General features: G+C 41.9%; 1 protein-coding gene across 2 annotated transcripts; it reads left to right on the top strand.

Annotated features, from left to right (window-relative positions):
* Window positions 1-1922: 1922 nt before the first annotated feature.
* slc67a1 (solute carrier family 67 member 1) lies at window positions 1923-25200 on the top strand. Of its 2 annotated transcripts, none has more exons than XM_023806917.2 (11): window positions 1923-2382; window positions 2469-2670; window positions 2919-3016; window positions 3723-3868; window positions 8477-8609; window positions 19371-19486; window positions 19613-19723; window positions 19802-19902; window positions 21765-21866; window positions 23834-23954; window positions 24069-25200. In XM_023806917.2, the coding sequence occupies exons 2-11, from the start codon at window positions 2530-2532 to the stop codon at window positions 24242-24244; spliced, it is 1245 nt and encodes a 414-aa protein (XP_023662685.1). In that variant the 5' UTR covers window positions 1923-2382; window positions 2469-2529; the 3' UTR covers window positions 24245-25200. The 2 variants fall into 2 exon arrangements, with proteins under 2 accessions (XP_023662685.1, XP_023662675.1); XM_023806907.2 differs by having other exon boundaries at window positions 1924-2342.
* Window positions 25201-25478: the final 278 nt, after the last annotated feature.

Raw genomic sequence — 25478 nt, 5'->3', positions numbered from 1 at the left:
TACCAAATAACAGTGAGTGAGAGGGGTGAGACAAGAACTGTTCTGGCCAGCCTAAATGCTGCCAGACAGTATGGTCCCCTCTTAATAATCTTTAAGGGGAAACGGCTCAGGGCAGAGTGGCTGTTTGGGGTTCCAAACAATTGTATGGTGAAAGTGTCTGACAATGGTTAGATAAACTCTGAGCTGTTCTTGCAGTGGGGCAGACAGTTTGTTGCCACGCTCCCAAAGGAAGACCTCCGACCATATGTGCTACTGCTGGATGAACACAGCAGCCATGTTTTCAATCTGGACTTCTTCATGTTAATGAAGAACTCCAATGTGCATGTAGTATGTTCTCCACCTCACACCACACACATTTTACAGCCAGCAGATCGGTCCCTCTTCAAAAGCTTAAGACATAATTCGAACCTGGAGGGCCAAAATATGACCAGGCAGACCGGAGGAAAGAAGCTACAAAAGGCAGATTGTTTTGCTATTTTCTCCAGAGCATGGGAAAAAAACTGCAATTGTACAGACTGCTCAAGCTGGATTTAGAGGGAGTGGTATTTACCCAGTCAATTTAAATGCCATCAATCCCTGTCATTTTGCCCCAAGCATGACCACAGAGCGGGTAATAGATTGTACCTGCAACACCATTTACCATCATACCCAGGACTCATTTCACTGTCCTCCACCAAGCTCTCCTCAGCACTTATCACCACCAAGCACTGCTTCTCCCAGTGGAATGGAGATGTTAACTACATGCAAATTTGTGAAGTTGAGGTGGGAACTGCAGGAACCAGCTTTGCAGACTTTATCACAATACCTACCCGTGAAAGGTCCACTGTAAGAAACAGGGTAAAGCCCCAATCGTACAACTTAACAAGCAGAGAGCACTTTGAATTCATCAGAAAAAAGGCTGAAGCAAAGGCAGTGTTGAAGTCCAGAGCCATTAACAAGAAAAAATATAAGCAAACCAAAGCACAGAATACAACACAGGTCCCGTGTGCTGTGTGCAGAGGGGTATATGGAAACAAAGATGATTCCAAGTGTACAGAGGAATGGATTGGCTGTGTAGTTTGCCATAGATGGTTTCACCAAAGCTGCGGGGAGGAAAATGGTATCATTGATGATGATGATTCCTTCACGTGCAAAGACTACTTTTAGGCTATCTGCAAGGCACAGAAAACAAGGAAAAAAGTTGCATTTTTACATTTTAAAGTTCAGTTAATTTTTATTGAAGAAGCATTCAAAAAGTTGTTACTGTTATATTTTAAAAAGTTGACACAATGAAATATGAAGTTTTGTGATAAAATCTATTAGGCCTATTTACTGTTTGTGTAAGCTTTGCATGTAATGAATTTAAGTATTTTCAATGACTATTTTTGATTAAAACTAAAATTTATGTTCAGCTCTCCCTTGAGTTGTTTTGTCTATTAAATTCGCAAAACCCTTTGCAAATTTTTCAGTATTGATGTATTGAATAAACACCTGTCCCACATTACCTGAAATGCGTCCCACTTCACCTTACGGGTGCAGGGAGTGTTTAGACCTGTGTGACGGCCCCCATAAGCAATACATTTCATAATTTTCTTTTGATTTGATAAGTAGACATCTTAAGGATTGCAGAAAGGTATCATATGTGGGTTAATTACATTAGGTTAATGTTTCAACAGGCACTAGAAATCAAAATGGGAAAAAGTTTCCCACTTCTACTGAATTCACCCTATATCAGTACGCCCAAGGCGGGATGTCTGAAAATAAATACGGTAGAAGGTTGCTCTAAGTATCAGAGAGAAAATCGCTTTTAATACGAACTCTGTATTATACACCGTTTGTTTAGTACAAACGCACAATATGTCAGGATTCGTATTTCTTTAATTCATATGCCATAGCTCATGACCATAGTGTGCAAACTGGGAGAGCTACAGTATACTAAAATGGCGTTATTACGAATCGCTACTTAACATTGTGATATCAAGTGTATCTGATACAAAAATGCTAGATACGAATAATAAAGGCTTATCTCTGTATAACAGGGAAGTAACAATGCCTACGTTGTTATGGTAAAATACACAGTGGGGGAAATCTGTAGCTTTGTTTTTAAACTTTCGGTTTAAACACAGCGGCCGACCGGCAGAAGTAAGTTTACAGAAGTGTTAAGTCCTCGCCCCTAAGATCAAAGTCCCAGACTCAGTTCTGAAGACCATTTAGAGCTAAAGTGGACGCGAAAACGACTTCTTCACCATACTGGCATCCAGATGTGTCACCTTTCCTCAGACTGCGATGTAATTTCATCAGGAAGAAATGCGTGAATCCCGACGCTGACACGGAAGAGATTGACGGCTTTTAGTGTGTGCAGAGTAAGCAGCTGCTTTTAGTTAGAATAGCATATATTGGCAGGTGAACACATTTAAATGTGTACATATATATGAACGAACGTATAATTCAAATATTGCCAATAACATTTGTGATTTTTCCTTATTCAGCATCCGGTCAGTGCTTTTCTGGACTTTCTCTGGTTAACGTTACTCCCCCGCGCCCGAAAACATGTCGGACCCAAAACCGCATTCAAAGACAAACACCCCGGACTCAGAGTCCGCTAAAAAACTGAACAGAGTGCTCTGTGTCACCTATCTAATAGCGACACTGGACATCACATGGCTCTTCGTCCAGTTTTCTATAACTCCCGTAAGTAAAACGAAATATGATTCATTTAGTAATGAAAGCGTTTGAGAGACATGCATGTCTGTGTTACTGGATTATCAAAAAGTAAATACATTATCAGGCATACTGAGTACAGGCTTCATTATTTAATATATATGTTGTACAGAACATATCTTGATATTACATGGAAGTCGTGTTATCTACAAGTAACACTTCATGTCTTACATTCGTTGTTGTATTTGATGCATACATTCTTGTGTTTCCCTGAGCAGTACTTGGCAAAAAGGCTGGGATTTGACACCTTGTGGTTTGGATACTTACAAACCATGGTAGGAGTAATTCAGCTTTTGGGAGGCCCTATATTTGGCAGGTAAGTATATTTTAAATACACTTTTCAGCTGCTCTTCTGTGCAAAAAAAGTGGACTTTTCAGAAATGGGTTCATTTAGTCCAGGACAATGTTGATTCAGGCTAGGCCTATTGAGTAAAACTTGAATACTTGATTGCCTTAATATAAGCCACGGACTTCAGTTTGGCAGCATACAGGTCTGGGTTTTCATATTCACCCAACTGTGCAATTTCCTGTTGAGCATCAACTCATGCTAGCACACATTAATTTATGTTTACATTTATTTATCTTTTGTCCAAAGCAACATACAAGTGAGGCAGGTATTACATCACAAGCATACATCTGTCAAGAAGCTAACTTGGGTATTAGTGCAATCAGGGGAGTTTCTAGCTCTTGAAAGGACCAGGTACAAAGTCCAGATTACCTGGGGCTTGACCTTCTGCTTTTTTTTTTATTATTTATTTTTGAAGGAAGATTGGCTGGCATTGGGCCTAAAATCCCCGGGGCTATAGCCCCGAATGATCGGACCTAACGACACGCATGAGTTTCTAACAAGTGACCTGTAACAAGTGCAAGTTAGTGTCAGAGCAAGAGCTATGCAATCCAACATAAAACTTAATTCAAGGTCCCAATCATTCAGAAACATAGTTTGTCTTGAGAGTCCCCTTATTGTGTATGGTGGCTCTGTGATGGGGGAAACGTGCAGTGACAAGCTATGCCGGTTGCAGGTTTGCTGACCTGTTCGGGGCACGGACAGCCCTGGCTCTCTCCTCTTTAGCCTCTGTGGTGTATTTCATCCTGCTGGCAGTGGCTAACAGCGTCCCCATGCTCTTCCTCCATAAGCTGCCAGCCATCTTCATGCACGCCTTGCCAGGTACTCGGGACCCCCCCCCCCCTATTTATGGCACACGTTTCTCAGGCATACGTTTACAATGTGTGTAACACCTGTTGCAGCACCTACAGTATCACTGGCTTAAGTAATTGGTAGAATAATGCTTGATATCCCTGAATGAGCTGCACTTACATCATATGTAAATGTTACATATATACTATGTAACTGTGTGACATGGATGTTGAGAATGGCAGAGATCACTACTGTACTGCTACCCTACTCCACATTCTCATCCTTCATCAGCCTCACACATCTTTTATGCAGCAGTTTACAGTTTTTCTCAGACACTTTGGTACATTTCTTGAATCATTGTACCTATTATTAATATAGTAACTGTATGGTATACTGTACACTGTAAAATACAAGTGGAAAACTGCATTACGAAGCATTACAAGTAAGTATACAATATTACAGTACAGTGTGCATTGTGGGATTACGTACCTGTTGTTTCTATGAAATGTTTGAATGACTGAGAACACGGTTGTTCTCTCAACATTCAGCTGTAGTCTTTGACCAGCCTCGGCCATTGTAATTTCTATAATTTCTCTATAACCAACTGAATTTGCTTGTGTATCAAACTACATGCACTTACTGTATGTTGTAGAACCCATTACAAGGTTCTACCAGATTGGTTTTTTCTGCAAGAGAGGGATACAGTACCTTTTGTAGGGGAGAATATATTTTTATTCGAGACAAAACACATTACAATGTTGCACACAGAATCAAACATAAATCTGTATATTTTTAAAAATCACTATCCTAACCCTCTCTAACCACAAAACAGGGACAAAAATGCCATACACGCAGAAAACAAATGGCAGTCACTCCCTACAACCCTTACACCCATACACACACACACACAAATATATATGCACAGTATTTACACTGGCGACCAAATCCAATCCGTAATATATAGTAAAATAGTAATAGTAAAATAGTAAAATAGTCGATAATCAGACAGTAGTCAAAACACGGGTAAACAAATATACAAGCCGAGTAACCGAAACCAATTTGAAAACTAAAAGCGCGAAAGTCAAAAGCCAAAAACAGATCATAACAGTAAATCAGAAATACAATAAGCAAAAGGCAAAGCAAAGGCAAAGCACGAGCAAAAGCTGTCAGATGAGGTGTTCAGGCGTCTTTTTTAATCTGGGGCTGGAGAGGCGGGAAACGGGAACGAGGCGATGACAACCAGTCCATCCAGTTTTGGCACGGCTTTTGTGGTGAGAGATGGAAACCGGAAGGAACCGGAATCAGCAGTTTGACGGAATGGGATCTAAAGGAGAGAAGGAACGGACACACACACATACAGACGTAACAATGTCCTGTCACTCCTGCTGGTCAAGCCACATATTTTTCATCTACATCACATACAGTATGATATGCTCCCTTGTAATACATCGAGGAGAAAATCTTCTTTCGTGCCTTAACCACCTTCTAGAAGAATCTGCTGGGATGCAATGACTGGCTGCTCCCATTGCAGCAAATAAAGAAACCTGGTTGTGTGGCTGGTGACAAGCAGTTTCTAATTTTATCATCCTTATTTTTTTTTACTATTTGTCTTATATTTTGCCATTGAAGGAACCTTTCTGACAACTTCAGTACAGTTTTTCTTGCTTGGCACATTTCATGACTCATTCTCAAGACTATAAGAGCATTTCTCAATACCGTTCATGCATGTAGCAGAACACTGTGGTTTAGCTGCAAAGCCTGCAACTTAACCCAAAACAATTAATTCATGCTTTAAAAGCAAATAATTCCACAAATGAATTAGTCAGTGCCACCAAAATGAAAAGTACAATCAGCATCGTTTTACACCATATGAGTCAAAAGTATGCACCATATTCTCAGTCACTGATTGATCTTTAGCAAACTGATACTCTACATTACAGTATGTAAAGTTCACTGACGAGAAATAACTTGCACTTCTTCAGATCTCACTCAATATAATACCAAAGAAAAAGGTCACACAGCACTATATAATACAAAAACAGCATGTACTAAAACATTTGGAAATTTGTGTGAAGCAGTGAGAAATGATGTTCTGCTGACATTATGGTGTGGGGATTACACTTGAGGGCAATGTGGTGGTGCAGTGGTTAGCTCTGTCACCTCTGGGACCTGGGTTCAAGACTCTGCCAGGGTTCTGTGTGTGTGGAGTTTGCATGTCCTCCTCGTGTCGTCCTGGGATTTCCTCCAGGTTTCCCCCCACAGTCCAAAAACATGCTGAGGCTAATTGGAGTTATCAAATTGCCCCTAGGTGTGGATGTGTGGGTGAATAGTATGTGATTGTGCCCTGCAATGGGTTGGCACCCCATCCTGGGTTGTTTCCTGCCTTGCACCCGTAGCCTCCGTTATAGGCTCCAGACCCCCCATGACCCTTAATAGGGCAAGAGGTTTTGGAAAATGAATGGATGAGAAACGGGGTTACACTTGTTGTTTTGCAAATGATAATTGTCATTTGAGAAATGCTCCAAAGCAACTGTAATTCAAAAATTTTTTTATAATAGAATACCTATGAATGTCTACCGTTTTGACACTCATAGGTATTTGTCACATGAGTGATACAACAGATTTTTGGGTGTATTCAAAGTGAATATACCAAAAGTGACTGAAAACAATGAGAAATTGCATTCTGTTGTGAGAGACTGACTGAAGGGTGTGCAGGTTTACGTATGTGGTTATGAGAAGTACCATTTTCATATGAGAATTTGTCCAAAGCAGCTGTGAAAAGCTGTATTTCATCAGAAACGTGCCTATGTCCTTGGCCTCTTCTACTTCTTCCTCTGTTTTGCCTTCTAACCCTTCAATCACGCAGCCTTACTCTTTGCCAGCTGTTGACCATGTTCTTTTCTTTATTGTTTTTCTGTTGTCAGAATTTGTAGCACTGTGATGTTCTGTGTCAATATATGCTTGCCAGCTGAAGGGTCATGAGATGCACCTCTGAGCAATTTTTGAAAACTGATCGATCATTGGTTGATCTAAAGCTTCAAATATTCCCCTCCATTGGTGAAAGCCAACCATTTGTTATGTAATGATTTATGTAATGAACTAATGCCTAGATGTTTTGGGGGAAACAGCAGATTATTGTACTTAATCATTTGTATGAATGTGCCAAAGCATTTATGATTTTTCGAAAAGAATGAGACATTTTATGATGTGTACAACTGACTTAATGATGTGGAGGATGGACAAGTAATATTGAGAATTTCAGTTCTGATCTGAGAAATACACCAAAGCAACTGCAAAAAAACTGTAGTAATACTCAACAGCTGCATCTCTGTTCCTATGGGTTCTTTAACAGTTTCCAGGCACCGCTTGCTTTTTCAGTCACCCATACATTTCTGGGGTAGGCTTCCTGAAGCTTTCTTAACGTTACATCATTCACAAGTTTTGCCTTAAGTTATACCTTAACATTTAAAGGAACCCAAAGATTCAGCTTGCACTATGTTATCAGGAAGACTATTCCATACTCTGACTACACGCTGTGTAAAGAAGTGCTTCCATAAATCCACTTTGAAATGTTCTCCCGCTAATTTCCACCTATGGCCACGAGATCTTGTATTTGAACTAATGCTGAAGTAACTATTCGGTTGAACAGCATCCAAACCTGTTAGAATCTTATAGACCTGGATCATGTCCCCCCTCAGTCTCCTTTGCTTGAGGCTGAACAGATTTAGCTCAACTAACCTTTCCTCGTATGACATTCCTCTAAGACCATGAATCATTCTTGTGGCCCTACGCTGCACCTTCTCTAAGGCCGCTATGTCCTTTTTAAGATATGGTGACCAAACCTGCACACAATATTCTAGGTGAGGTCTCACCAAGGAATTGTATAATCTTAGCATTACCTCCCTTGACTTAAACTCCACACACCTGGAGATATACCCCAACATCCTATTGGCCTTTTTTATTGCTTCCCTGCACTGGCGAGAATGAGACATGGAAGTATCAACACACACACCAAGGTCTTTCTCATAATAGCTACCTTTATTTCAGTAGGTCTACCTACTTAACTAATGGCAAAAAACATTAACAATCAATATAAAATGAATACACTCATGAAAAAGCACACATACAAAAGAAATAAACATCATGAATAACAATCCCATACTAAAAAGCGAGAGCAACCTTCAAGTCCCGCTATATTTTCCTTTTTAAGTTCTACAGTTACTCTCAACACTTCCCTCTTTGGTTTGCTGATGTCACTGCAAACTTTATTAGTGCCATAATTACTGTATCACTAAATGTAGGACTGTAGATAAAGCACCAAAAAAACAGAACACAGCTTTCGCATGTTGAACTATAGCTAGGTCTAGAAGCATCGCAAGACTGAGAGCGATTCATAGGCATGAAGTATATGTGTTGTTTATATGTTGTTTGAAGTATATGGCCCCCTTTAGAGGTCCCTTTTACTCAGGCCCATATTTGCACTGTAATACTCTCAAATGCTTAGGCCAAACAAAAGCCAGCTTGACCTCCTGCCGTCATGGGTCCTAAACCTGCACCTACTGTAGTATTGTGTGGTGGACACTGCTGCACACAGTTAGCATTTCTCTCCTCCAATATCCTCTCCTCTTCTCTCGTCAGGGACTCAGATGGTCGTGGCAGACCTGACAGAGCCGGAGAAGCGGGCAGCAGCCCTGGCCAAACTGGGCCTTTGCTTTGGATTTGGGATGATCACAGGCTCCTCTCTGGGGGGCACGCTCAGCACACACTATGGGTATGTTCTTTGCTTTGTCCCATCGCCCCCCAGGCTTGCTTGGAAGGTTTAAAAATCACTGCTATAAAAGCAGAAGCCGCCTTTGCTCAGTATAGATAATACAACAGGTGTTCCAGTTGTGCAGCTTTCAGATGGTGATCTTAATTAATGCTTAATTAATGTCCACGGAGCTGGAAAATAGCTTGTGAATGTCATCATCGGTGTATAGACTATGCATATAAGTGTAGCATGATTTCTAGCTAGAGAGTCTAACTCTTGGTTCTGGCTTTTATGTGGTTTGCATACATGAATTAGATATTACTGAATAGACATCTAGCTGCATGTTGGCTTAATTCAGCAGGGTTTAAGATCAATGCTGTAGTGCAAGTGTTACATCTCTTACATCTTCTTCCAGAGTTAGACAGAAAATCTTCAACAAATTAAGATAAACAGTTTTTCTTGATTGCTTTGGCACATTTCCTGAAACATTCTCAAGACTATAAGAGCATTTCTCAAAAGAGTTCATGCATATCACAACACTATGGTTTAGTTGCAAATTTACCCAAAACAATTATCTCATGTTTCAAAAGCAAATGGTGCCACCAAAATGAAAAGTACTTCACTGGCAAGAGAAAGCACTCACATGCACATGTATCTTTATCGGATTTCAAGACACAGTATAATACCAAACAAAAAAGTCACACAGCACTGTATAATACAAAAACAGAAAAATGGCATTACAAGAATAACAAAATCATGTATTGTGGGGACCAAAAACACAACAATGCTGTCACTGCAGTTTATGGAATATATTTTAAATCATCCTAAAAACTTGGTTAACGGTTTTGCATGTGGTGGCTAACACTATGATCAGGTCAGGTCAGGATGGGGAGCATGCGCTGATGCAGAGCGTTGCAGCACCCACCACATGGCAAAACTCCTCGGGATCCCAGCAGGCGACCCCCCCAGGCAGACACACGGTCCAGTCCCACACTTGGGAAATGTCCATCCATCTGCTGCAGCTAGGTGTTACGTGAGCGTCCCCTTGGCCTGGTCCAGTCGCTCGGGTCTTCAGCAATGAGGATCCTGAGAGCCGGTTCACTCTCAGGGAATCGCTCCACATGGCTGTAGTGCCATAACTGATGCTCCCTCACAATGCAGGTAATGTGCCTCATTCGGGACTCTTCTAGCAACTGCTCATTCGACACAAAGTCAAACCAGCAGTACCTAAGGATTCTCTGAAGAGACACAGTACCAGAGAAGTCCAGTCTTCGTCTCAGCTCACTCAATAGCGTCCAAGTCTCACAGCCATACAGCAAGACAGGGAGAACCAGGACTCTAAAGACTTGGACCTTCATCCTCTTGCAAAGATATAGAGAGCACCCACACACCCTTTGGTCTTCATCTCGGACACTCGCAATACCAAACACTCAGACTCCTTGCTTAGTCTCTCGAGAGCCCCAATCAGAACCTCCATTGACTCCACTAAGATCACAGCATCGTTGGCAAAGTCAAGATCAGTAAATCTTACTTCACCAATGGATGCCCTACAGCTGCTGGACCCCGCAAACCTGCCCAATACCCAGTCCATACAAGCACTGAACAGAGTAGGAGCAAGAACACACCCCTGATGAACCCCAGAATCAACTCGGAAGAACACGGAGGTTCTCCCTCCACTCTGCACAGCACTCACAGTACCAGTGTGCAGGCCAGCCATGACGCCCACAACTTCGGGGGGATCCCGCGAAGTCTCAGGATGTTCCACAGGGCAACTCGATCAACTGAGTGAAACACTTTACAAAAATCAACAAAGGCAAAAAAATGTCTGCCGATATTTGCGCTTGCGTTCGATGAGAACCCTCAGTGCTGGGATACGGTTGATGGTAGACATGGAGATACCACAGATCCCTGCTGCCTTCTCTACCCCCAGCTGATTCACCACCCGTGCAATCTCGGTGAGATTGAGTGGTTCACAGCTGACTGATCAGCCTCAAGTACTGTGGACCTAGAGATGTCCAACATCTTAGCTGGTAGGTCTGCTTTAATCAACTGCTCAAAGTAGCTGGCCCAGCGGGTCATAACGGCAGTGTCATCTGTAAGGACTGTTTCATCACCTGCCCTGACTGCAAGTCTTCGAGGAACAGATTCAGATGTGTGTAATGCTTCGAAGCAGGACGTGGGTCACTAGACCACAGATGGTGTGTCACCTGACACCTCACAGATTCGTCTAACAAACACCTCCTTATCTGCCCTCAGAGCCCTCACAGCCGTCCTACTCAGATCCCAGTACGGACTGGAGTTGTCACCAAGTCATGCGCTGCAACTCCTCTCGATAATATGCAGGGTAATATCCTTTTCGGAACACTGGCATCGCCTACACAATCCTCGTCAACCTTCAGGGTCTTACCACGGAAGGTCTCCCACATTACATTAGAGTCAGCAGTCGCACCCAGGTCTGTAAGTTCCTCACATAAACTGTGTGCAAACTCATCAAAAACTGCTCAATCTTGGACTCTGGCAAAGTCCAGCCTCATTCTCCTAGTAGGTGGTAAGCTACTGGATCTAAGCTGAATATTCACAGTAGCAACAACAAGTCTGTGATCATAATTCACAAATTGGGCACTTCTGTAGACCCTGCAGTTCTGCAGGAGCCTCCAGCATCTGCCCATGTGGATGTGATCGATCTTCTTCACCACACCACCAGTATTGGAGTACCAAGTCCAATGATGTGGCTCAGGACGTTGGAACCTGGATCCAGCGACCCGCAGCCCCTGACCTTTCACAAAGTCAGGGAACATGGAGCCACTCTCACCCTGGTCTCCAAAACCATGGGGAACGACACAATCCTTATAGCCAGCTCTGTCAGTGCCAGTGGTCACATTGAAATCACCCATGACCAGAGGAGTGTCACCTCGTGGGCACCCATCAACCACTGAGCGAAGTTGTGAGTAAAATGTCTCCTTCAACGAGACATTACTCACCGTGGTCGGAGCATGCACTGAGACAACAGCCAAGACACTCAAGGAGTGCCTTAGTGTCAGTCTCATAATACACTTGTTGCTCCTGTATCTTTTGCCTGATGGCAGCAGTTGGAATAAGTCATGAGCGGGATGTGAGGAGTCTTTTAGGCTGTTTTGCGCTTTTCTGAGGCAGCAAGAGCTGTGCAGTTCTACAGAGGTGTCGTCTGCAAATTTGACGATTGTGTTGCTGTGGTGGGTGGGGGCGCAGTGATGTGTGTGCAGAGAGAAAAGCATGGGGCTCAGCACACAGCCCTGAGGAGAGCCGGTACTGATGCTGATGGCTGAGGAGGTGTGGGAGCCCACCCTAACCCTCTGTGTGCGTTCTGGTGGAATATGGAAGTCCAAGGGCTTACAGCTTACACACCAATCTGTGAGGGAGGATGGTGTTAAAAGCAGAGCTAAAATCAATAAATAGGACATGTACATAATGTACATAGCTCCCCTGGAGCTCCAGATGGGACAGGGTAGCATGGAGAGCAACAGCGACAGCGTCCTCAGTAGACCTATTCGCCCTGTAAGCAAATTGGTCTCTCAAAGCACTTCATCAGCACCCTTGCGATAAAGGACTCTGTGTCAGGATACCGGCTCTGTTGGCTGCTAATGCTACTGTATAAATGTCTCAGAGCCGAGTTAGCATTAGCAGGTGGTGGTATGTAAACCACGGTGATCATTACCACATTAAACTCCCGCAGTAAGTAGATGGGTCTGCATTTCACGGTCATGTACTCCAAATCCGCGGAGCAATGACTGTCCACTATCTCTGCATTCGTGCACCAGTTGTTGTTAATGTACACACACAGACACCCCCGCCTCTGCTCTTACCGGAGGCTGAAGCTCTATCATAGCGCCGCGATGTGTAGCCTGTTAGCTGGATAGCCGAGTCCGTTGTGCATGAATGAAGCCAGGTTTCTGTGAACATAAACAGGCAGCTGTCCTTGATCATGTGGTTCGATGCAACCTGTAGCCTCAGTTCATCTAACTTGTTGACAATGGATCTGGCGTTGGCGAGAAAAACGAACGAACAAAACCCAAATGTAACTGAACTAGTAAAAACAAAGAACACCGTAACAACAAGTCCTACACCTTACTCCCTAACCAAACCACAGTATACACAGAGTCTTTCAAACAAAACGGCAATCACTCCCTACGCACCAGACACACACACAGCACATACACAGAGTAAAGCGTCAGAGTCCAAGGGGCGCGCAAAGTCGTAAACAAAAACCGGGCGAAAGATTGAAAACCAGAAACCAAACAAACTAGGGCAGAAGTACAGAGAAAGGGCAAAGCGAGAAATCGTAATCCGAGAAACCAAAACCGTCATACACAATAATCAAACCAATAAGCAAACCAAAGACAATCCAAGATATGAGCAGAGCTCCAGAAGGTTCTTTCTGTCCGGCTTTTCACTTCCGCCGGACGGAAGTGACGGCCAGTCTTGCGGGGAATCGTGGGCGGGGTCCAGACGGGGAGGCGGAGCTAGGGCCGAGCCGAGTGGTCCTGGTCGTGGGCGGAGCCGAACAACAACGGCGCGTTAGGGCTAGTCAGTGCGTCGGCCCAGCAGCCTCGCTTTTGCTTTCTCTCTCTACGCCGCCTTCGTCGACGGCTTTCGGGTATGGTGATCCACGGGGAGTTGGGTGCTGTGTGAGTTAAGGAATTCTGCTGTAACACTCTGCTCGCGGCAGGCACCGATCTTAAGAAGATTGTGTCGGTTGTAGAATTTGTTCGCCCAACAGGGTGTGGAACGAACTAGGATCAACACACACATACACAAAACAAAACTCTGAGGAAGAGAGCACCGAGCCGCTACAACTGTGTGCACTTGAATTACTTGAATTAGAAAAACTAATTCAAGTATTTTTATAGCGGAATACCTATGACTATCTACCCTTAAAAAGCCACAAATTAAAAAGCTTTTGGCTGTGCTTGTGAAAGCATGAGAAATCTGGCAACCTGTTTGACTCCACTTTCCCTTTAGAGGGATGTATTATCTTAGACAGGGGCGCCGTAAGGGGGAGGAAAGCTAGGACAATTCCAAGAGCCCCTGAGTGACAGGGGCCCTACAAAATTAGGAAAATAACTGGATTGGTTTGGACTGGGGGGCCTAATATGATATGCTTTCATGGGGCCCAAAATCTCTAGCAATGCCCCTGATCTTAGATATCAGAAGTTGGTGAACTCTACTGTATTGTTAGCTGTAGCGCATATTCTTGTCTGCAGTGAAATTTTTTAGTAGAATGCTTTCTTTTCCTACTTTATCTGAAAGAAACCCACAGTTTTTTGTATTACCTCTTTTACTGCTTTTTACGTGTTAAGGATCATTGCAATAATATACAGTATACGTACAGCTATTTCTGAAGACATTAAGTGCAGTTTTTTTTTTATCTGTTTAATGTCACATGATCTGTACTGAGCAGGACTGATATATATCAAAATACTTAGTCATGTTTTTTCTGTTTGAAATTTGCACACACGAGTCATTCTCAGGAGAACCTTTTGGCAGTCAGAGGCAAGCCATGGCACACATCTTCCAATGAAAAGCTAAAACCCTTCTTTAGTTTTTTTATCCATTTATTTAGCAAACGTTTCTTTTTCTAGGTGCTGGTAGTGAGATATCCACCTACACTATGTATGTATGTTCCTGTGGTGTGTGGCCCCATGGTTTGCAGAGTGACTTCACCACGGGGAACACGACCCTAATTGTTCCAGGGACTGACTGGCCCTGCTATCTCAAGTATGCGTTGCTTTAAAGTGTTTGCTAATTGAATCTTTATCATCAATCTAATGTATATGTGGAGCTGAAAGCAGTGGCTCTTTCAGCACAACTGTTTGGAAATATTCAAGAACAAATAAGTCAATTTGTACTGTCACTTTAAAATACAGCAAGGAAGGAGCTATTCGGGTGCATGAACAAAATAATTTTTTTTTCTGTATTCTTGAGCATCTGTGAAAATTTGATCACACCATTCAGGTTAATTCCTGATGGGATCCTGGTTGTTGGGTTTTGCATCACACCCACGGAAGATGGACGCCCTCCAGTAGAGTTGCACACACCACTGGGGCGCGGCCCAGTCAAGAGGGAGTGCCTTGTTCACTCCTGCACCGGCTTGGTGTCACAGCCCGTTTAAAGCTCTCTGCACGTGAGACTTGTTCAGGCAGAGCCATGGGGTTTTCCACCGTAATCAGCAGGAAAGCCTGCGCAATCCCTTACTCATTCCTCCTTATCTCCCCGTTGAAGCCTTTTATACTCAGGTGCTCTCAGGGTCAATCTGAACACCTCAGCTGTTTCAGCCAATCGTGGGCTGCTGGCTGTTCTGAATGTACCTCTGTACTCTTCACACACATACATGTATCTGTGTAAATAGCTCCTGTCAGGTGTCTACTGGTGCGAACTCGGATATCCGATGACCATTTTGCAGATCTGGCAGCATCTTTTATTGTTATTGCTTATGAGCAGAAAAGCCAAGATTAAGGAAAGTGCTGTCTAGCAACTGTCAGCAGGATTTTATAGATTTGTGCTTTGTGAGTTAGAATGTAAGCAGCTGTTTGAGTTGAGCTCAGTATCTGAAGTATTGTAATTATGCTTACAGTAGTGGAGTTACCCAGAAAGAGTCGAAGATGTAATTGTTACCAAAGATGACTTCCTATAGTTATGTAAACAGCACATTTCAGTCATTTTAGATCATTTGTGCTGTAAAGCTTGAAATAACTCATTTTGACTATTATTGTTTGATTTAAAATATCACATAAATAATAAAGTGATTTACTAAATGGTCTGAATACTGTTGTAAGGCCCTGTATGTGTGTGTTTCATATCAAACAGTTACTGAAAAGGACTATCCATCCATCTGCTTATGTTGGTCAGGATTATGGGGGCCGTGCCCCAGGAAGCAGAAGACTGGGTTTATTCTTGGATAGAATGCCAGCACACATACATGTATAAACTCATACTCTCTGAGCAGTTATAGATGCAAATTAGCCTAGCTGAATGGAAACTGGAGTGTGCAGAGGAAATCCTCACCAAAAGATGGAGAACATGCAAACTACACACACACAGCGAAACAGGATTCAGCCCAACAGCGCTACCTACTGAACTACTTTTTTGCCAGAGAAAGTCGTTTGTGACATGACGAATTTAATTTAAAAAAAAGTACATTTTGCAGCTATTAGAAATGTATTGTTCTGTTGTGGGAATGTCATCGTGAAAAATGACCAGCAGTGAGCACTTTATGGCACAGTGAAGTTGTCCTATAGACTTGTTTTGACGTGTTTAACCTGCGTATTTTAACAAAGGTTAAGAACAAGGTGGAGTGCGTAAATAAACCACAGACAGGAGAACTTCAGTAGGGACCTCCAGGTAGTCCCTGCAGCACGAATTAGTGGCATGTGTAGTGACCACTGCCATGTGCTGGTTTGTGAAAAAAGATCCAGGAGGTCTATTTACAAATTTCATTTTCAGTCTTTTGTCTGTTACCATATTGCATGATGTTGATCTCCTCCTGAGACCCTACCCATTCATTTTGTTTTTGCATCTATCTTTTCTCTGATGTAAGGAAACATATTTATTCCTGCTGTACACTAAAGAGGACATGCTGTGAAATTAAAAATAAAAATAAATTTGAAAAAATCTCAATTGTAAGATGTCTTATTTCCTCCAAAGACAAATAACCTATAATTGAAGGACACTTTTTTTCCTTGGGTCTCAGGAGGGGATATTCATGCTTATTTGTCCAAATGTGTAAGGAGCCCCGGAACCACTGGTGAACTAAACAGAGGCAGGGACCTAAATACAGAAGGGTAACAAGACTAACAAGGGGAAGCTGAGATTAATGAACAAGGTTGGGAAAACAGGTCACAGGTGAAACTAATGAACTGAAAGGAACTAAACAGGGAAGCTAAGAACTAACCAAGAAACAGGGAAACAGAATCTAACACTGGGGAATTACAGACAGGTAAAGACACAAGCAAGGGCACAAGAAACAAAACCAAGTACAAATCACAAGACACAGGAAATAGAAAACTCATACAAATGAAATACTAGGGAACAAAATCCAAAAACAGAGGGGGTGGGATTTGAACACACAACAGAGGGATTAACAGGTAGCGGCATGCTCAGCTCATTGAGCCATGCAGCTGGCAGGGAGCAGGGAAAACACTACAGACTAGGACAATGGGGAAAAGGACACAGACTGGGACAACAGGAGTTGACCCTGACAGGGTGTTGCTTGCTTTTGTTGAAAGATATTATAACCAGAAAACTGAACAAAGCTACCTTTACCACAGTGCCAGAGTTAAGGTTTAAACCCAAAACCACTTTCAGGTATACAGTACCTCTCTGGTATTCGTGTATGATGATGTATGTATGGAAATACAGACCTATACTGAAATATTCCAGAAAGTGGATTCGAGTTTAAAGCTGAACTCCAACACCGCTGTAACATTAGCTGCGTGTGCAGTTTTCCGGCTGTAATATCTTTCAATCTTTTTAATATATTTCAGTGTCTGTATGTGTGCACTTCACGTTCAATAGCCCATCTGTTTTCCTTAAAGTCACTGGCGGTGAATGGACACAACGCAAATATTAATTAATAAATGCTTGTAAAAAACACATAATATGAAAATTACATGGTAAAAAATTACAAGCCCAAATCTCTTGCATACATTCACTGGCGGTGAATGGACACTGCAATTATTAATAAATAAATGCTTTTTTTTTTCCAACCACCATTTTTTCCTCCATGTCCCTTCCGGGGCTCCGTAGTAATGTGCTATTTGACTTACTTTTTTTGTTCATCACGTTGGACAAAAATATGTTCAATGTAAATGAAAAACAAAAGAATTTGCAGGCTCAAATGTAAATGACTCCTTTATAAAATAAATTATATTATTTGAATATTACTTGGATTTAGGGGCATGTTTAGGCTGAGTTGACTGTTCCTGATCTCTTTGCTAACCCTCATTTACACCGCTTTTCCTGGCCTGTATTAAAGTTTAAGTTTAACCTATTGACACCTTTAGGCATTTCTTGCAAATGAACCTGTCCACACTGGTTTTTATAATTGAAGCCTGCCTGGATCATTGTTACCAGCTACTTGTTAGCAGTCATGAAAGGTTTTTTCCCAGAATATTAGTCTCACTTTTGTCTACTTTATAAAGTTATGAGGATGTCTTTATGTCTCTGTGATGTTGCAATGTGCGTAGCTTTGGGTATTTCTGAACTAGAAACCCCTTATTATGGAAGAGAAACTAATCAGTTGGCAGGGTGATTCCTGGCAAGACTGGTTTGCCATATTTTTTGTTTGTGCTAATTGAACGGTGAAGAAAAAAGACTAAATGCTATGTTAGAATATGCCAGGTGGAAAGGTGGTTTCTAACTAAATAACATACACCCTTTATGTATGCCTACAAGCAGCAACGATATCTCTTCGCACTTCAGATTTGTAAACCTATAATAATGTGTGTGAACAGTCACATGACAAATGCAATTCAAACGCTCATTCATCCCCAGAAGGAAAAGGTGTCTTCCAGCCCACATACTGTAACCTACAAAATCTTGCACATACATACATGCAGCCTGTGGTTCTAATCAGACCCGGAGTAAGGTGGGGTGGCTGATGAGGGGTCGATCCTGCCCACTTGTTTTTCTGGGAGTTTTGTCTACATTACATCAGCTGGCAGCTTTTGGGGGCAGCTCTTGTGACTCACTTCTGAATCATTCACCTTCTCACTTGCTCGCTCTTGGGCCTCATAATTAAGGTGGGGGTTGTCTACTTCCCCTCTTTCCCAAAACAGCCGCAGTCTGAACTTTTCCACAGCAATTGTCTCTGGCTTCTCGGTGTTACTGTGATGTGGGGTTATGAAGCTTCCAGCTAACATATAGCATACAGCTTTCTGTTACATGTGTGTCCTTGTGGTTCTAAGATGAGCCTGTTACTGACAGCTTTTCTAGACGTGTACTTGCTGTGTTTTTGTCATGTGCGACCATTACTCTTGTCTGTGAGCGTCGATGGGAGGCCCATGTAGCTGTCCTTAGCTCGCTCCTCTTAGGATCCCTTAGGATCCCTTCTAGCTGCCCTTACCTGGCTAGTCGTAGAAGCCCTGTCCTTAGCTCACTCCGCATAGGGCCCTTGTGGCTGTCCTTAGATCACTCCGCATAGGGCCCTCGTGGCTGTCCTTAGCTCGCTCCTCATAGGGGCCCTCGTAGCTGTCCTTAGCTCACTCCTTATAAGGCCCTTGTAGTTGCCCTTAACTCATTCTGATTGTTTATGGCATAGGAACTATGGAGGCCTTGTGTAGGTGTACTCATTTTCTTTCTATAAAGGTTTTGTCAGTGTTCTGTGAACCTTGTGAAGCTGCAGCCCACCTCAGGATTGACACCCTTGGTTCAGGAGGCTGCAGGCTTCCTTTGGCGAGTCCTGGCATATGTGCTGGGAGTGGCGATCTCTCCACAACCTGCATCCATGTGGGAACTATGTATTTTTCCATCTAATTATTTTTTATATGCAAATATCCTAAGTTTATTTTTGTACTAGCAGAGTGCTTATCATAGAAACTCCTATGTTTATTTAGTTTTAGTATGATCAAGCTTTTGAACAGTAAAGACATATTTTCATAGCTGGATGGTCCTGTATATAGGTTTTCAGAATCACCGTGGCCCTGTTCTGAAGTGAATATGGATGGATGTCTCCACAATGGAGAATGATATTAATAAGCACACTCTAGCTGAAGAACATGTGTTGATCCATCTGGTTTTGCCTTTCAGGGAGACATTCGCAGCTTGTGTGGCAGCTGCTGGAAGTCTTTTCAGCTTGGTCCTAGTTTTGAAGTTCATCCCCAAACATACCAAAAAGCAGACTGTTGAGAAGGACGATTCTTCAGGTAAGCGGTTCATTCCAATAAGTGCACAGTGCTGTACTGTTGGCTGTGCTTTGCAGGGTAGAACTTAACTGTCCGAGGATGCATTTGCTATGATAAATAAAAGCACTAACTCTTCTTGACCTTCAGAAAGGGGAGTAGCTGGGTCGGTGTTCAACCTCGCAAAGATTGCCAGGCTAGTGAATTTCCCTGGTGTGGCAAAGATCTTCACTGTAAAGATCATTTCGGGTCTGCCTGGCGGTGAGGATAATAAATCTCAGAGACCAAAATAGCAGCCAAAATGTCGACACCTTTCTTATGCCTAAACCTGTCTCTCAGGTGTGTTCCAGGTCATGTTCTCTATAATCGCCATGGACTTCTTTCAGCTTCAGGCTGAGCAGACTGGGTACCTCATGGCCTACATTGGAATCATACAAATGGTAAGAGCAGCCTAAACACGTTTGAGCCCTGGGACATATGCTGTGAACTCTCTGACATCGACTGTCCCACAGCATGGAGCTTTGATAAGTAGGTGGGTGCCTGTATTTGTACATATTGTGAGCCTGTTGGCTTTACATAGCTCTGGATCACTTGGTAATGGCCAGCATAGTTACTAATCGAAGCATTAATAACTGGAATTCCATATACCGTTGGGTGTGAATAAAGGTATAGTGAGCTGGGCTTTAGAGGGAGGGGTGCACAAACAGCCTTCTTCTTTTCCTACAGGTTGATCATGCTTGTTTTGAGGTATTGTTTCTGTTTTCCCAGGCCTTGAGTTTCCTTTATGTCGATTTATCTCAATATAACATTCTGATTTTTGGCAGCAATACTTCCTGCTTCTGTTCTGCCCGTGTATCTCACCTCAATCCCACAAGTGCTTTACTGCGGGTCGTCTTTGGCTGCACGATCAGATTTCCGCTAAAATCCTGGCTAACATTCTGGCATGACATCAGAGTTGTCAGTCTTCCTTATTTAAACCAGTGCCAAGAAGGTGGAAATCTTCAAGCCTGAAAACTGCTTCCTGGTATTGCTCAAGTGGTCCATGTTTTTTCAGCAGCTTGAAATATTATTTTTGTTCCACACCAGTGAGTCGGGTGTATAAATGCAATAATTACAGTATTGAAAAGTCTCTGAAGACATTTATTACCAAGGAACTCTGCTACCTAAGTCAATGACGCATATGGCTTAGTCAATATAGACAGGTTTGATTCTTTATAACAAAAGATCTTTATAGTTATAGCTATGTACATTTAAATTTTTCTTAACTCTACTGCACTTAAACATTTTTGTTTTACTCAGTGCTATACATCCCTGCTTTTAGCAGTTGTTCTAGCATGCATAATTTACTGGAAATATCTAACCTGATTTTTAAATGTGATAATATGAAGGAGATAGTATGTACATATATGGGCAATGGGGGTGCCGTGGTGGTGCAGTGGTTAGCACTGTTGCCTCACACCTTTGAGACCTGGGTTTGAGTCTCTGTCTGGGTTCCATGGGTGTGGAGTTTACATGTTCTCCCTCTGTCGTGAAGGGGTTACCTCCAGCAGTTTTAGTTTCCCCCCACAGTCCAAAAACATGCTGAGGCTGATTAGAGTTACCAGATTGTCTGTTGGTGTGACCTGTGATGGGTTGGGGCACCATCCTGAGATGTTCCCTGCCTTGGACCCATAGGTTCCTGAACACCTTCCTTGACAATGGACTATACTGATCATAACCACAGATGTGCTTATAACTTCATTATGAATGTACATTGCAGTGAGTGTGTGCATCTTAGTTTATGTCTAGGGTAATGTTTCAGTCTTATGTTAGATGTAATGCACAATGGTCTCAAAGCTTTGATTTCTTATACAACAAAAACCTAGTTGACTAGTAATATTATTCAATATTTCTCAAAGAATTTCCCCATTGTGGGATTAATAAAGTCTAATATAATCTAATCTAATCTAATCTAATCTAATCTAAGCTTGGGGCAGAGCACCTTCCAGATCATGAGAGGTAGCATGACTAAGTTTTATCTCTCTGATAAGACATTAAAAACCATTCCGGTGTATAAACTGCAACCAGCCTTCAATCTCCAGCACACATCCATTTCTGGAGGTTGATGTGTCATTGAGCAAATATTCCAGCCCCTACTACTTTGGCCGATTACATCCTGTTTACCTGTTTAGTCATCAGTTTCTTCCTTTTTATTTTCATATGTACATATAAAATAAGAAAGCAACAAAGGTGCGAATTCAGTCAAGAAACTGAAAGCGTATGAATTTCTGTTTAATTAGCCTCTGCATCTTCACTCTGCTAGGTGATACAGGGCGGTGTGATTGAAAGGCTGACGTCCAAGTTCTCTGAAAACTTGTTGCTTCTGTTCTCCGTTGGTCTGACTAGCCTAGTGGGCTTAATGCAGGTAAGGTCTTGTTTTCCATGACTATTGCATAGTGAAACAATGAAATGTGAAAGTGAAATGCTGCAAACTGCAGTCCATCCATGACTTTAGAGAACTGTCTCAATGTGAATTTTTGTCATTGGTTGATTTTTTTCATCAGTCGAAGGCTCTGCCAAACCTCTGACTTTGAATGTGATAGTATTTAATTGCCTTATCTTGCTCAGCAATCATTCAGTATAAAATTACACACTTTCAGTGAATGTTCTTGTGATAAGTTGTCACATCTGTAAACAGGCTAATTGCCACCACACCCCTCTGATAAAACCCACAGCTATTCGGTCTTTTGAGCCAGATAGATGATCAGACTCCCCTTTTAAAATATGCAAATACAGTGTGATCGCTGTGTTTGCGGTTTCAGTTTCCTGCTGTATGAAAAAAAAAAAACTGGAGAATTCCCGAAATAAATGGTTCATACGTTTCAAACCGTGTGTCAAGCGAGGACAGGCTCTTTACATGGTGAAGTCCGCCAGCCTGCCATTACAGGTCATGTACAGGTGCATGATGCAATATTTTTCATAGCAAAATGTGTAATGATAGCCTGTTGTTTCATTGTTCCTTCATCCTTTGAGAGGTGCAAAAAACATGATTTTCATTGCTCTGTCATCCTTCGATACATCTTTTCATTTCTCTCATCTCTTGAGAAGTAAGCAAAAGCATCAAAATCCCTTTCATTATAGAGAAATACAGTGGTACCTCGGTTCTCGAACTTAATCTGTTCCAGACTCCGGATCGAATCCTAAAAAGTTCTGATCGAATTTTTCCCATAAGAAATAATGGAAAACCAATTAACTGGTTCCCGGCCCCCCAAAATTACACCTAAATATGTTTTTTTTTTTTTTTAGCATTTAAACAAAAAATGAAAGTGATAAAACAAGGTGCATTTTTTTCTTAATGGCTTCCAAAACGATAAAGATCTTATCCCAACATTACCCCTGTCCTGCCCCGATCGTCCGCTCCTTCCGTGTGCCACGCCCCCTCGTTAACCCCGTGTGGGATCCCCATGTGATCAGCTGTTTCTGGTTGTTGTCATTAGTCCTCTGTATTAAGTCCGCGTTTCAGTTTGTTTCCCCATTCCGGTCATTGGGTGCGTTCGACTTGCTTACAGCGCTGGCTTAAAGCAACGCATTCTGATCCTGACGCAATGGATTACGGTTAGATGCATTGCGACCTCTCACCCGGCTGCACAAACTGGAACCGCCTCCGTGACGACACACCTTTGCCCTTATTGGCTGAAGAGTTTAGTTACGCGCATGACGTTTGTATCCCAGGCAGTTCCTATGTGTAATCTGCTATTTCTCCCGAATATCACGTAAAGCAGTGAGAACTGGTTTTCATTTAATTTACCTGGTAAAATAAAGTTTAAATAAATTACATAAATGCTCTAATAGTACACGTAAGTTAGTGGTTTATTTATTGTTAGTTACTGTAATGTTGCGCTGCTTTATTTGGTTAATCGTCCAGTATGTGAAGAAGGCATTCAAGTAAGAATTGCATTGTAGTATGACTCATTTCCTGGCGCGTACAATATATATTAGGTCAGCGTTCACGGTTCGACTTCTGATATTCAGATCGAATTCTAGGTCGAACTGGTTTGTTTGACTTTCAAGAAATTCGAGTTCTAGTGAGTTCGAGAACCGAGGTACCACTGTACTGTATAATAAAGTACAAGGTAGTTTATTTTTACTGTTTGTAATGTTGGTAATGTTTCTCTTTTTGTAATTTATCAATTGAAATTTACCATATGTATGTGCACGAAAATCACATTATATGTGGGCTGTGTGCATGTTTCGCTGTTATTCGTGGTTTCGCCTATCCACGGTAGGTCTTGGAACCTTGGTACCATCTGTGGAAACGGGAAGTACCTTATGTGCAGATGTCTTGTCAGCAGGCAAATATAAGTAGATGCTGCCCATTGTTCTGTGTTAAAGATCCTGATGACCAGTGTGGTGCACTTCTGCTTCATAGTCATTCCCATGATGCTCTCCCTCAGTGTGTTTAATGTCATCACGGACAGTATTCTGACCAAAAGTGTGCCTTCCTCAGACACAGGTGAGACATCACATTGCGTTATTTAAATAGTTGCTTAGTAGGTTACAGGTGTACACTTTTATCCTTTTATTCAGATAATTTCAAGAATTAAAGTGTCGTTTCTGTCCTCCCAAGGAACAATGCTGGGTATGTGTGCCTCTGTGCAGTCTTTGCTCCGCACCATGGGACCAACAATTGGAGGATTTCTATACCAGACCTATGGAGTGGCTTCTTTTGGTTGCATCCAGTTTTGTGTCAACTTTTTAGTGTTCAGCTACCTCTTAAAAAGTAACACAATAAAAAATGAATAATAAACTAGGAAAGCACTTGATCTTGAAAGATGCCCAACAATTACAATGATACTTTGTCATTTTTCAATCACTTGATCATATACGCCTATTTGGTTAATTGGCTCTTTTTGTAGTTTGCATTACTTCTTATCCAGTACTGGATCACAGGCCTGGAGCCTGTCCCAGCTAGCAATGGGCACAAGACAGGAAACATGCTGGAGGGATACCAGTCCTATGCAGGGCACACATGCACGCACACACGCACGCACACACACACGCACATGCACACACACACGCACATGCACACACGCACATGCACATGCACACACACACACACACGCATATGCACACACACACACGCACACACACACACACAATATAAGCAAATTAGAAACACCATGTACTATGATAGTGATTGTATTGTTATATTACATGGGAGGATCTAAAGGTTTGTGTTATATTTTACTGCAATGTAATGCCATTTTAATTAAACTGAAAAAATTATAATAATGATTTTAAATAATCATGATTTGTTCTTAATAGACCAATTCATTGAAGAGTATGATTTACTTGTCCAATAATGTTGTGTTTAATATTCCCAAATAAAATGAAAAATCTTATATAAAATGAGCACATTTTGAAAGAAATAAAAAATGGCAGTTGTTACCCTGTTGCTATTCACTAAAGTAAAATGAAAAGCCACCATATTACCGTGGCTTTCCTCTATAAATTGCCTACAAATTTGTTTTCTTAGATATTTTCCTTTTGTGTTCAATGAGATGTTTGCGTTGCATCGTGGTACAAAAACTCATTTGCCCGTCCCTGTTTCGATTATTCTTACTTTCATGCCGTGATTGTACCATATGCTTATAAATTGTGTATGTAAATGCAAATTGTCGTTGGGAAGAAGTGACCACTAAATGAGTAAATATACAGGTTAAATATTAAGCAATAAAAATGGTCGACCCATAGAATTACACAGTATAATTTTGTCTTTCACATGTTCCATTCACGTTGAAAGTTATATTTGTGAGGTATATATATTATTATTTTTCAGATCTAAGGTAATAAAGATACGAGTCATGTTGGTAGTCGTAAAAAGGTGCGATAAAAGGTGAGCGATGGTAACAAAGCGCCGGAACTGACAAGAGGAGAGAATCCAACCAGAATACTGGAGGCTTCAAGCTGTGCTTATTTTTCAATACATTTCAGACGTTAATCGCTATATTGAAAGTTATATAGTGAATATATATTG

The sequence above is a fragment of the Paramormyrops kingsleyae genome, chromosome 11, assembly GCF_048594095.1.
Source record: "Paramormyrops kingsleyae isolate MSU_618 chromosome 11, PKINGS_0.4, whole genome shotgun sequence".
Taxonomy (NCBI): domain Eukaryota; kingdom Metazoa; phylum Chordata; class Actinopteri; order Osteoglossiformes; family Mormyridae; genus Paramormyrops; species Paramormyrops kingsleyae.
The sequence above is the reverse complement of the archived record's forward strand: the minus strand, read 5'-3'. Positions and strand labels throughout refer to the sequence as shown.

Coding starts and splice junctions, on each gene's coding strand:
- slc67a1 (XM_023806917.2), top strand. CDS start 2,530: ATGTCGGACCCAAAACCGCATTCAAAGACAAACACCCCGGACTCAGAG. Junction 3,017..3,722: donor GGAGGCCCTATATTTGGCAG/GTAAGTATATTT, acceptor TGCCGGTTGCAG/GTTTGCTGACCTGTTCGGGG. Junction 19,487..19,612: donor TGAGAAGGACGATTCTTCAG/GTAAGCGGTTCA, acceptor CTTGACCTTCAG/AAAGGGGAGTAGCTGGGTCG.